Source organism: Mandrillus leucophaeus, unplaced genomic scaffold (assembly GCF_000951045.1).
Source record: "Mandrillus leucophaeus isolate KB7577 unplaced genomic scaffold, Mleu.le_1.0 Scaffold406, whole genome shotgun sequence".
NCBI lineage: Eukaryota > Metazoa > Chordata > Mammalia > Primates > Cercopithecidae > Mandrillus > Mandrillus leucophaeus.
Genome location: NW_012104321.1, coordinates 1,361,541 through 1,375,365, shown reverse-complemented (window position 1 = coordinate 1,375,365; position 13,825 = coordinate 1,361,541). Strand labels below are relative to the sequence as shown.

At 33.0% G+C, this 13,825-nt stretch overlaps 1 protein-coding gene across 2 annotated transcripts in view; it reads left to right on the top strand.

Annotated features, from left to right (window-relative positions):
• MMRN1 (multimerin 1) overlaps positions 1 to 13,825 on the top strand; it is a 97,006-nt gene that overhangs the window by 54,485 nt on the left and 28,696 nt on the right. For both annotated transcript variants that reach the window (XM_011992178.1, XM_011992179.1), the window contains 2 exons: positions 2,017 to 2,123; positions 12,457 to 12,558. In XM_011992178.1, coding sequence (XP_011847568.1) covers positions 2,017 to 2,123; positions 12,457 to 12,558 — 209 coding nt within the window. The remainder of the gene's footprint in view (positions 1 to 2,016; positions 2,124 to 12,456; positions 12,559 to 13,825) is intronic.

Below are 13,825 nucleotides of genomic sequence, written 5' to 3'. Positions count from 1 at the left end.
TGTTGTTGTCCTAAAAGATGGGGCTGAGTAATTGATAAATTCTCTGAATTCATGTAGTCACAGTAGCTCAGCTAGGGGTGTTTCCAAAGAGCCTGCAATAAAAACTCAAATTGTTATTCAGGCCATGATGGCTAATGTTATGCAAATTGTCATACAAATAACTCAGGCAATGAATCTGACACATGGCAATCTGGAACAGTGCACAATAAGGATACATAAAATCAAGGTGCTTCTTAGTCCCTTGAGGAATAGCTAAGGTTCATGGTCCAGAGAACTAAGCACATCTTAGGGATTTGGGAGAGCTGAACTCTATTTCTATTTTCACCCCTTACTCCCTTTGTGACAATTTCCTTGCCAATATGAGACACAAAGAATGCATTGCTAATTCTTTAGTAATGAAAACTTGACCACAGTAGTCCCTAGCATACTGCCTTTCTGGATTCAAGGTGAACTCTTTTTATTTATTTTTTCTTTTCTTCAAACAAACCAGAAGTATTTATCTTTATTCTCAAATCTTATCTTTTTTATGCCTTCTGAGTGGGTCCATTCATTCGCTATTTTAATACTTATGTCATAATTGCTACCTTTTCTTTTATTATGTCTGAGCTACATGCAACAGATACTCAATTTGCCAAAGCAGGAATATTGACCCCAACAATAGTTCAACTAACTGCTTGAGCCCATCCTTACAAACTCTATATAGAGTCCCTTTCCAAATTGCTTTACTTCCTACTTAGCTTTAACTATGGGATTGCAGATGATATTTCACTAGACAGAAAGATTTAGTGAAATAAATGAGGGTAAATGATTAGCATGCTTTCACAAATGGAAAGGATCTTGTAGCTCATTTTGCAACTGACAAATAGCCTCAGACATACTCGGTTACCTGTCATGTTATAGCAGAAACTGAAACCCAAGTCCCTAAAGGCCAGTCTATTATAATGCTACTGTTCCACATGTTCAGGGTTTACCCAGGTGGATGACTGTTGTCTCCATATAGTTGTACGTGGCAAACTCCAGGATAATAACATGGGAGGCTAGCCCACATGTCATGGGCTAAAAATCACAGCTCTACCCCTTTTAGATATGGGACTTTGAGCCAGTTATTTCATCTCTCTGTTCTTTTGGTTCCTCATCAGCAAATCAGGATAATAATAATGCCTTCATCATAAACTAATATGAAAATTAAGCAAGATAGTATGTGCCCATTTTACAGACCCATTTGATAAATAGCAACTAAATATTAAAGTCACATGGGTAAGACTAATATGGCCAAATTGCACTTATGACTTACATTTACACACACGGAGCTCACAATTTAGTAGCATTCACTAATTATGTTGATTGTTGTGTTGAACTGCTATAGTTTCCTTATTTCTCTTCTGCTGTTTTATGGTTTCATCTTAGAAATAAAATTTCCTCATATTACATCCCTTCTCTCTCTCTGTCCTTCTCTGTCTCTCTCAGAGAAATACTATATGACAAAAATAGTAGGTAGTATAATTTCAAAACTTCGATGATAAAAAATTCAATGGGAAAATGATAGTGGTTATCAAAATTTCAATTAGATCATGAATATCCAGTTGTTTCAAGTTGTTTGATACTGATCTGGAGGAAATATAGATCTTTTTAATTATAACAGTATAGGAAATAATATGAATTGAAGTAGAATAAATTATCTCCATATAACTTTAAAATTGGAATGAAAATATGTTTTAACATTGATTTAGCTAAAAGTATTATCAAGAGAAAAGCTATAATATCTTTAGAAAGTCAATGACAGCTATCAATTTAAAATACCAAATACCTTAACTACTACTGCTTTTTGCAATGTATTGAAAGAAACCTAAGTTAGGCAATAATATTGACGATGAATATTATGATTATAACAGCTAATACTAAATAAATGCTTGTTATATTGTAGGCATTTCCCCAAAAACTTTACATTTATTATTCCAACTGATAATTTCATGTGAAACAAATAATTGATTTCCCCCCAACTGCTCAACTCTCTAGATCTCAGAAGATATCCAATCCTATCTACAGGATGCAACATAAAATTGTCACCTCGTTGGATTGGAGGTGTTGTCCTGGATACAGTGGGCCGAAATGTCAGCTAAGAGGTATACTCTAATATTAGTAATCACAACTCTGAACAATAAGAAACTGATTCTATTGAAGAAAAGAATAGCATTTCCCCCTTTGAACCAAGGTAAATTAACATGTAGCCAATTTCCTAGGACTGTTAACTTTCTAAGCTTTCTAACTTGGTAGCTTTTATAACACTCTGAAGTCTCATAAGCTAGTCTCTAATTTCTTCCCCCATTTTTATGTTGGATTTATATGATGAGCAAATGGAAATCTGATGAAAGATCTTACTTATTCTTAACAACAAGCTATAGAGGCATGCCTTATTAAAATATCAGGAATGCTAATTTTCAATTTTTAAATAAAGTGTTATTAGAAGTGACTCAATATAAAAATGAGACTACTCTCTAATTTTGTTCCAGTTCAGTTATTTGAAATAATGTGCGTATGAATGAAATTTAGTATTAAAGGACATACAAAGTATGTCATGAATAATTCTCTCTTTTTCAAAATTCTAATGGAGCTATTTTTTTTTCAACCGAGGTTTTAAGGACTTTCTGGTGGCAAGGCTGATCAAACACATGGTAACCCGCTGTGGCCTAATATCCATGTGACTATTATTTTGCTTTTGGCTTTAAACAGGTTTCCTTTGAAAAATAAAATATGGCATCAGCATACATATTTTAAGTGAATGAATATTACAAGAAAGGCCATTAGCAGTGGTGGGGAGTTCAATCAACAGTGTAAGAGACTGTGATTAAAAATTAATAAAAGTGTGGATAAACCATTATGACTCACATTAAGAAAAAGCAAATTATAATACAAAAGCTCTAGGAATCCTGCATTTTAGTTAGGGATATTATTTATGGTTTTACTAACCCATACAATGAGAATCTGCAGGCAAATTTCACCATAATGCTATTTATTCTGGGTCTGGCCTGAATTTCGAAGATGTTATAAAAATTCAATTTATTTTCAGACTATAGAATGAATATGTACTGCATTTATAACCAGGCAAAATAAACTTTTAAATAAAATATAATCTATGCCGAAAATAATTGGAAATAAAGAATTTAGCATATTCTAAAAAGGCCCAAATATGGTCCTGATTTCTGATTTCCATGAAGTACACGAATATACTCACAATGGTAAAACATATTTGTGTCTAGAGTTGGTGAATGGTTAAAAGTTCTGACTAGTACTTAGAATTCTGTTTCTGAAATCTGTATTTATTTTCTTCTACAAGGAAGGATATCATGAGATTATTAATTCCATCATTATTTCTTGGTGATTCGAGTGTTTGTTTGCAGAGCACATTTCTAGAAATTTAGGATGTTATTACACATCCTATTGGTAGACACATGGAAGGGAAAAAGTCTACAGATGAAACAATGTCATGGACTCTAGTTGATGAGAATTGTTGTTGCTCCGTGTTTCAACCTTTTATACTTAGGAATCAATTCTTTATCACTATGGTGAACTACACACATGTAGGAAGAAAAAAACACCAGAATATCCCTGTAAATATAGACACAAGAAACAAAGACTAGTCGACAGCTTCAAATATAGACTGTGTCCTGCCATTCTCATTTTTCAAAGTATGATATGAAATATTTATGAATTCAAGTAGTTTAGGGATTGTCTAATGGCACCTTATATCCTAATTGGAAGTAACCTGTGGATAGGTTTTATACTAGATTTACAAATCACTGTATTGATTTCCAGTGACAAAAAAATGTCCCAGGACAGTTCCGATTACTACCTTCTGTCATAACAGTGTAATTGGAACCACTCATAATTCAGGTATCTGCTGATTGATTAAGCTGTTATTGAAAGGCCTCTTTTCTAAGGAAATCTACAATGGGAATAATGTTCCAATGGCAGATGGGCATATTGTGTCATGTTGTCATACAACCAATTCTAATATAGCTTTGATTCCAAAAGAACCCCCTGTTGCTACCTACTATACTTTGACCATTCTACTTCTCACTTTTAGTGCAGTTGTATTTTCAATGACTGAATTTTCTATTAGTGCAATTGATGCACTGGTTGTGTTAGGAACTACTGTGTCCCTTTGTCCCTTGAACCTTCATTATTTCTCTCCTGGGGGGCTGTTTGCACATTTTCCCTTCTAATAGCTAACCAAATTGTAGTAGGAAGATCTTGTAAATATGCAAGAAATATCACTAGTTCAGGAATAAATTGGAGCTATTTGCAACTGTACTCTTTTTTACTTCTTCTCCTCCACTTTTGTACCCTTCTTTCCATTTCTTTCTTTTATACCCTTCTTTCTATTTCTTTGGGGATGTAAATCCATCGCGAAACTGTTAGAAAGAGATGTAGTGACTCAGAATCCATGGGTGATTCTCTCTTTATTCCACAATATGCTAATCTGCTACACATGTACTTCAGCTGCAACTCAGATAATCAAAATACTGGTAGCCACAGTTCTAGATTACCTTGTAAAAATATTCATCATATTGTCAAAAGGAAACCAATTTTAAAAATCTAAATGGATAGAACCTTATATGGGGAAAAAAAGGAGCTTTAAGTCCAACATCAAAGTAATAATTCTGATATGTTTTACATTTGTTATGTCATTTTCTCATTTCAAATATATATATTCGTACATAATGAGGAATGAGTCATCAAAGACAGTTTGAACAAGGGTTTTGCCTTTAGAAAAGACCTCATTTTGTGATATGGTATTCAAGACACTTTTCAAAAAGTCAGCAGTAACACACACTTAAACCTGTTTTATAAAATTTGCAATAATACTCTTTTCCAGTAGATGTCTCTAAAATATTCTGAAGTGGGACAGGGAAAGCGTGACTTACTTTAACGACACAAAGGGCAATGATTTAAACACAAATAATGTTAGATTACAGAGGATGAAGAAAACTTGTCTGCAAATCTGTTTTTAAAAATACAGTGGCTTTAATCATCAGATCCTTTATAGGAAAAAGGTATCTTATAACATTCTGTTTCGTACGACAGATATTATGAATGCTGACAAAATGTGAGCATGTACAAGTGCTGAAATAAACTGGCCCCTACCATATGTTATGAATATATAACAAATATTTGGTTTTACAAATGCTGTGAAATCATGCAATAAATTATATAAGAGCTACTGTAACTAACATTTGAATATGGGGCTTCTCCAGCAGGAGGATTGTAAAATGCATTCCCTGTAGTTTTGCATGCCTAGTTCTTCCCAGCAGTAGCAAATGTTTTCTTCTTTGAGAAAGAACATTACCTTCTCTAAGCATCTTTCACAATAAAATGATGATGCCTTTAGTGGAGAACACTGTGTACCATAAGTGGTTGTTGCACCAAACTGCCTACTTCAATTTAACTAGTAAATCTCAGTAAAGCTTAATATGTACACCGAACATTCACCATGCCAGTATTCACCTGATATTGATGGATCAGCTGGAAATCTGTCTCCTCAAGCCACACAGGAAGGTTTTCTGGCTCTGAGTGGGAGAGAGCAAACATTCTCATTACTGAGTTGCCATTAATGACTTCCTCCATATGGTTCAAAGGCCTGGAAGGAAAACAACAACAAAATAATGCAAATAAAACCCATCTAATTAAAAAAAAAAGGGGATCTAATAAGGAAGCTGTTGCTCCTACTGTAGACACTTGCAGACTTTGCTTCTGTAAGTCCTTGATCTATCAAGGTCAGGGCTTCCATTGCAAGGGGAAAAGAAAGAGAGTAATTGTGCTGGGAGAAAAGCAAAAAGGAATCCAACTTAAAAAATATATTGCATTTAAAAAAAATCTGAAGTGCACAAACATCTTTACAAATTTAGTTGACTGAAATAAATGTCCTCTGTCCCTGTGCTTATCGCTTAGAAGAAAACAAGAAAAAGAAACTTAGAAATCTGTCCTGTAAGGAACAAAGCAAAGGTCTGTGTCAAGTGAAAGATAGATTGCTTGGAAAACCTAGAATCTGTGGCAGTCCTTGTGGTAGAGAATACATTTGGGGAGACAGAAAGATTGCTAAATGAAAAAACAAAAGAGCATCAATCAACGAGGCTCTTTATCACAGGAGAGTAACTGACTCCACTGTCAGAGATCCTATCAGCTCTTTGCTGTGGCTGGTTAAATCCCGTGTAATAAATTGGGATGAATGGAAGTATTGAACTCCAGTCAACAAACAGAAGTAGGGAAAGATAACATAAACTATTGAATTTGTAAAACAGGCATTTCAGGTTTTCAACAGCCTTGGCAGGGACTCCATCTAATGAATTCCCGAGCAAAGAGATTCATGTGACCATTGGATCTCAAGGATCTTTGTGTGACGCTTAATAGTTGTTTCTTTTATTCAGGAGTACAGTTTTCTCACTTAGATTCTAAAAAAAAAAAAAAAAAAGGATTTAACAATATTGCTAAGAGCAAATGGGAAGCTTTATGAACATGCACATATACACATGCAATTACATTAATTTTTGGCATTTAATACTATAAAATACTTCATAATCACATTTTCTTTCAAATTAGTGATCTTGAAACTATAAAATATGAAAAAAGCTTAATTTCTCTCATTTTATATATATTATTTTCATATACTGAGGAATGAATCATCAAATTTTAATGTACAGGAAAACTAGATTTTTACTTGATTCTTCTATATATGTTTATTTTTTATCTCTTTCAATTGCTGTTTTTTTTTCTTTCTGACAACTTTTTAATTTACTCTCTCCTCTCCCTCTTGTCACTGATTTTAAAGTTTTTTCTTATGTTTTTGGTTACTATTTTCAATATATTGATTATCTCCCACATATCACTGTCTATTCCCTTTTTTAATGTAATAGCATTTTTCAAGATCACATGAATGATATATATCTCAAATTCTTTTGACCTTCAGGTCAATAGAAAATTAAATTTTGATGCTCTTCATTTGCCTCTTTTCTATTCTTGACACTTTACCTCTCACCTAGGTAAATTTTTACTTCTTGAGCATTCAGGATCTTTCCCAGACTGGGTACACAGAAGGAACTATATATTGATGAAGTGCTCCTACTGAAGTCTCAAATAGGATCCTAGAAGAGTTAAAATACCCCCCACACATCCTCGTGTGTGTGTGTGTGTGTGTGTGCGTGTGTGTGTGTGTGTGAGAGAGAGAGAGACATTGCCCTTGCTTCCCAGTCCTTGAAGGATGTTAAGTAAAACATTATGTTATAATCTTCATATTAAATATGCAGCATGTAATACTTCTTATATAAATATCCTATTTGTTTATAGAGCTTTGTAAATGTCATAAGGCCAAATTCATCTGGCAGCATAAATCAAGGAATATTTATTGCATTTTTTTAGTTTTGTCATATAAATTTTATTTTCAAACAATTTATTAGAAAACCTTTTTCTTATATAATTGGTCTTTTACTAATTTTTGTTTCAAATAGTATATATACATCTATAGATTTCAATTAATATATGTTCATTTAAAATAGAATATATAAGTTTCAAATGTATATTTACAGAATACATGAAATTTTTATATCTATACTATCTTTGATCAGATTTTTTAATTGTCTCCAGTTTAACAAGGGGAATTTTCTTTTCTTGTAAAGCTGAAAAAGGATTGGCATTTCTGTTAGTGTGTCATCTCTGAAAATCAGTTCTGTTTTTAAAAAGTCTATTTTCCAAATGTTAAATTTCACAATTTATATGAAAGTGAATTCATAGGGCTTGATATAATTTAAAAAATGCCTTTTTAGCTGTAACATCACAGGCTATCTTTGAAGTCCAAATATTCTTCCAATTTTTATTATTTTAATTTCTAGTATGTACTCTTGCTTTCCATCTGTCTTTCCATCTTTCTCTCTCCGTCTAGTCTATCTTTATTGTCTCTTCTCTATTTGATATATAGTAGCAAATATGAAATTCATCTAGAAAAGGTTTCAAGTGTTTACTTGATAACACATTATACTTTCAGTCAGAAATATTTGAATACAGTAACTTAGAGTGCCAAAATTTAAAAAAATAACAGAAGTCTATCTAAAATTTTGTCTGGAATTCCTGGTTTACTTTTTCACTATTATTGCACTGGCTTCACCTATCTAAAAAATTAAATTTTCACATACACAAATTTCGTGGAAAATTCTTTTCTCGAGTGTTCGTATGTATTACTACATTACTAATGTAGTATTAAAGATGCTTTTCCTTCTAATTTACTGAGATTTAAAAAATTAACTGCTTTAAATTCTTGATTTTTACATTTTAGTAAAATTATGAAAATACTTGTATATGAAAGAGTTCAAGTTTCATTAATAATACTTTTATATTTTATCAAGTTGACTTTTAAGTTTTCTAAGAAGTTGTCTTACAAAAAGCAGTATCATAAAACTGATTTGTAATGATATTCCTAGATTAGAATTATTATATTAGGTAAGTTCTATAATATTTTTACTTTCTAAAATGCTCTATTATTTTTAATGCTCTTATTATTTTAAAAAAGAAATAATTTAAAATTCTGATTTTTTTCTAAATATTTTATTTATTTTATGGGCACTTTATTAACATCTGATAAAGTATTTTTTAAGTTTTTTACTTCAATTGATTTCATTTAAAAATTTTATTATTAAGAATACTTATTTCATGAGACTAATTTCATAACATTCTTTAATATTTTCTTCTTCATGATTCATGGTTGCAAATGATGTTTAACATAATGGGTAAATGTCATTATGATGAAAAATGAGTCTAGTAATTTTATTTCTTTATTATACAAATTTGTATGATTGTTTGAATCCAACATTTACCTAGCAAGAAAAAATAATCTACCAATATTGAAAATCAAGTTGATTTTCATTCCAGAAATGTAGCTTATTTATTTAATATTGAATTTATTTTTTATAATTATTTGGTATTATTTAGATGTTGTACATATTAAAAGATGTTCCAGACTAACTGAGTTTGGCACAGTATCATTACCTAATTTACGACTAGGTTCCTAAGTGATACAATTTTTGTTTTACTCTCAGATTCAAAAAATTCATACTCATGATACCTGAAACAAATGCTTTTAAAATTTTGTTTCTTTTTCAGTGTCTTCAATAATTTACTATAAACTTCTGGACTATAATTATCAAATAACTATACATTTAGAACAATTAGCACATACTAATAAGTAAAATAAATTGAGCACCAAACGATTTGGAAGTTCTAGCAAATACATAAATCATAAGTAATGATAAACTGTTCATTCTACTAAAACACTGACTGTTTCACAGCATCTATGCAGTGCCTGACATTGGTCCAACAAAATGCTAATTTTGAAAAATAGTTTTCAGATGTTGCCACAGTAGGAATTCTATTCATCACATATCCTACAAAATACAACCTTTATCATGTATCCATGATTAACTTGTAATTAGTTAATATTATAATTGGCATAACTCAGCCTGTCAGTTATTGGACTTCAGCATTATATATTTGCCAACAGTTGTGGCTTTATTATATTTCAATATTTTAACAATTGGCCGACCACATTGCTACATACTGGCAAAACACAATCATGGAGTTGGGGAATGTGCAATGTTGCTAGATGGGAGTAAGGAGCAACAGTCTGGCTTTTGAGTGGAAAGCGATTTTATTTCTGAGACATTCTAAAATTGTCATTGGGCTGTAGATTTGATTGCTGTGAAGGCAGCACAAACACCCTTCATATGCTTCCATGCTTAGCAGTGCCTCTTTAGGGATCTTGTGTGATAACAATAGAAAGAATGGCAATGTCTACATGAGGAAATCAGGAAGCTGTGAAAGGCACCTTCCACCCCCATCCCACTTCACTCACTCTTTAAGAAATGGTATGAGACTCAAGGTTTTCGTTTCTTAAACTTTATTAAATCATGTCTTCAACACATGCCTTTGTTATTAACAGGAATGCTATTTAAGTCTATGAAGATTGATTTCTGGATTGCAATTTTAGTATTAATATATCTAGTATTTTCTGCATTATGACAATGAATTTCCCTCTTAGAAGTAGAAAGCTTAGCAATTTGTTCTAAATTAGTGTTCCTAAACAGGGCCATACATAGAAATCACCTGTAGAGTTTTTTGTTTTGTTTTGTTTTTTAATACGCACATGTCTCATTCCCCAAAATAGATCTGCTGAATGAGAATCTCAGGTGAGGGAGTGAAAAGAACATGGACACTTAATGTTTCAAAGTATACAGGAACTTCTGATTTCCATCCATGAGAAAAAAAAGTTTCTAATGGGATGTAAAGAAATACGTGTTATAATAAAAGTTAATGATAGAAAAGGAAATTTGAAGAGTAACCTTGTTTGTATACCACAAAACAATATTATCTTTGCTTTCACTATAATTATGCTTCCCTTCCTAACAAAGTATCAACAGCCTACTGAGTAATGGTACTACCTTCAAATGCACCAGCTCTTTTTGTTCCTATGATCTAGCCAAAAATGTAAGCAGCAAATAAATGAAAAGATCATTGTTCGTCCTGTTACATTCACCTGTTCTTACCGCTATAAATACTTATAAGTTTGTATCCTTAACACTCATATTTAAATTAGTAGGTCCAAGGTGGGGTTCTAGAAGTTCTACGGCCAAAAGTTTCCAGGTGATGCTCATACTGCAGATTAAGGAACCCCAGTCTAAGAACCATTGCTTTACTCTCTAGTTATACTCTTGGATAGATTTACATTTAAGCTGCCAGAATAAAAGGCCTCATTACACCATTTAAGGAGGAATCGTGATAAAAATTTATGCAATGATTAAATGGCTGTATCTGTGTGAATTAATTTAAACTTACACTATAAGAACCTTATTGCTAGGTCTTAGAAGAAGATTTACACTTTTCACCACCCACTCCATCCCCTAAATAATTACACTATTTCCCAAGCTGCAGATTGCCTTTGTCCACCAGATAAGTCAACAATTACACAGGACTTTCTAGAATACAGTGGAGGAAATGAAAATCAAAAAGAAACAGCATCAAAACAAAAATATTGGACATGAATGGAAATTCATTAATTTAGCTCAATGCCCTGAAGAAAAACAATGCAAAATTCAATCTAACAATAGAGACTCAAATTAATATCAAATATACTTCCTGTGGAGTAGAGAAGCTTAAGTACTATAGTCACGGCCACATATGGCTTAGGGAGCATAATTAACATGTGCCAGAGATGCAGAGTTTCATTGGTTCATAAATTCACATGGGAAGAAGCACAGCCAGACACAAAACACTTGTTTCCTCATGTCTGACATGCAGACTTTAATGGATAAATTTGTTCATTAGAAGTCTGTAAATTAAAGTCACATTATTTGATGGTCTCAATATTTTATTTTATTTATTTTTATTTTAATTATTTATTGATTGATTTATTAGTAGTGTCCTGCTCTATCCCCCAGGCTGGAGTGCAGTGGTGCCATCTTGGCTCACTGCAACCTCCGCCTCCCAGGTTTAATTGATTCTCCTGCCTCAGCCTCCCGAGTAGCTGGAATTACAGGCACCCACCACCACACCAGACTAATTTTTGTATTTTTAGTAGAGACGGGCTTTCACTATGTTGGCCAGGTGGGTCTTGAGCTCTGACTTCAAGTGATCCACCTGCCTTGGCCTCCCAAAAGTGCTGGGATTACAAGCGTTAGCCACCACACCTGCCCTGTTCTCAATATTTTAAATAGTTCATTTCTCTAAACTGTTTTCCCCAATGAAAAACTATATTGCCATTTAAAATATTACTTGAGTCATATTAAATTCTTCAATAGAGTTGATTTATTTTATGAGAATTTCTATTTAATGAAATTTCACTGACTTTACCAGTTGATTTGCTTGAAATATGCCTGCAATAGTTTACTTTTATTTTTAGTCCAGTTTGAGACTATAAAAATCTGGAAACAATCCATTTAAGTGGCACTATTAATGAAATACCTATTTTTATTTTAGTAAGGAACCTGTAGCTGTCCCTTTTATCCAAGCAGACCTCAGTTGGAAATTGCCTTGTTAAACAATCAGCCTTTGTGGCAGTCCACTTATAAAACTGTTACAGCTTTTAACACAGCGGATTTTAAAATCCCCTCAATTAGGCAGGCAGTATACATCTGCTAGTTGACACAGCTCCCGCAAACTACTATCCATTTTCATGGAAAGGAGGCCTGAATAATTTTATTTTTTTTCCAAGCAGAATTAGAGTCCTGCATTTCCCACTCCAGTGTGGTGTCACATTGCCCTATGGTTGGGGGCGGAGCAGCTTACTCTGCAATCATCCCCGACCATCATGCTTCAGTACACGGGAAAATGAATGTCAGCCACATTATTGTTCAGGACTGGAAAAATGAGGCCGTCCCAGCGCTTAACTGTCTCTGTTCTCTTTCTGCTTCCTTTTAGCCCAGGAACAGCAACATTTGATACACACCAACCAGGCTGAAAGTCATACAGCTGTTGGCAGAGGAGTAGCTGAGCAGCAGCAGCAAGACTGTGGTGACCCAGGTCATAGACTGTAATTGCTATCATCTCTAACCTAATTATTGCCAGTGCTATTTATTACAACTTCTAAGCAAGAAATCTCTTAGCTGTCAAATGATTGGCGGTGACACATTAGCATACTTCTCAGTCCTTTTCTACTGGTGCTGGATGTTGGGAGAAATTGTGGATAAGCTATAATAGGTACTGAAAAGACCATGTATAATTATTGAAGCTTTGTGTGCAAACACAGAAGGAATAAAAATGCTATGATATTAGGTTGTAAGGAAACCACAGGTTTCCAAAACAAGACCAAACTTTCGTTCTCCAAAGAGTGCCATTATGGAAGACCCTTGACATGGAAGGAACAACACATTATTTTAAGGGATCTAAGAAGGCTCTCTTCCATTCATTGATAAGAGATCGCTTAACAGGTGCGGATCCCTAAGAAACGAAATTATGACTAAGAATCAACAAGAACCTCCTGCTGATCCAAAGCTGGCATGTCACATGTTTTTCCGTCTTTCTAATCAGTTTTTGCCATTTCTTTTAAGCTAAACTTTAGCTCTGACAAACATAAGGTTGGTTGCCGCTAAAAACATCTATTCACTGTGTTTGGCATGGATCTAGTCATACAAAACAAGGCTTTCAATTAAGAAATGTCACTTAAAGGGCTGTCTTGAAGAACGCAGTTGAATATCCCCTAACAATGGTATTGTAATTTTTTAAGGGATTGAAATTCAGTATCTTTATAAAAGACCATAACATTCTTGAATTACTGCAATACATGTGTAAAGGGATAGACAGTATTATTGCTATATAAAGTGATTCAAACTAAATTATAAGTCTCTTTATCCTTGATTAATGAATACCTCAGTAAACAATAAAATTCTCAGAACATAGCTACAACTACATACATATATACAGCTGCATATTTTTAATATTGAGGTATTGAATTTGGAAGCAGAAGATGAGCCATCAGCTCTGTAACTGCGAGCAAGTTATTTTGGTTTTCTTTGTTTGGTGCCCCTTTGTTTCTTTTTGAGAGTGTAACAGTAACTCTTTGAAATAATTTTTTTAAAACAGAAAATTCTGAGAAAAGTTAAAACATTTTAGAAATCGAAGCTATTATAATGCTTTTTACAAATTCCTACACTTAGTCTTAACATTAAAGTTGCCATTTGCTAAATGAATATAGGCTTATATTTTCAAATGTATTAGTGCAAATATAGTTTATTTGAATTACCTTCAAATCTATCATGAAATTTAAGTGATTTTAAATATATATATATAT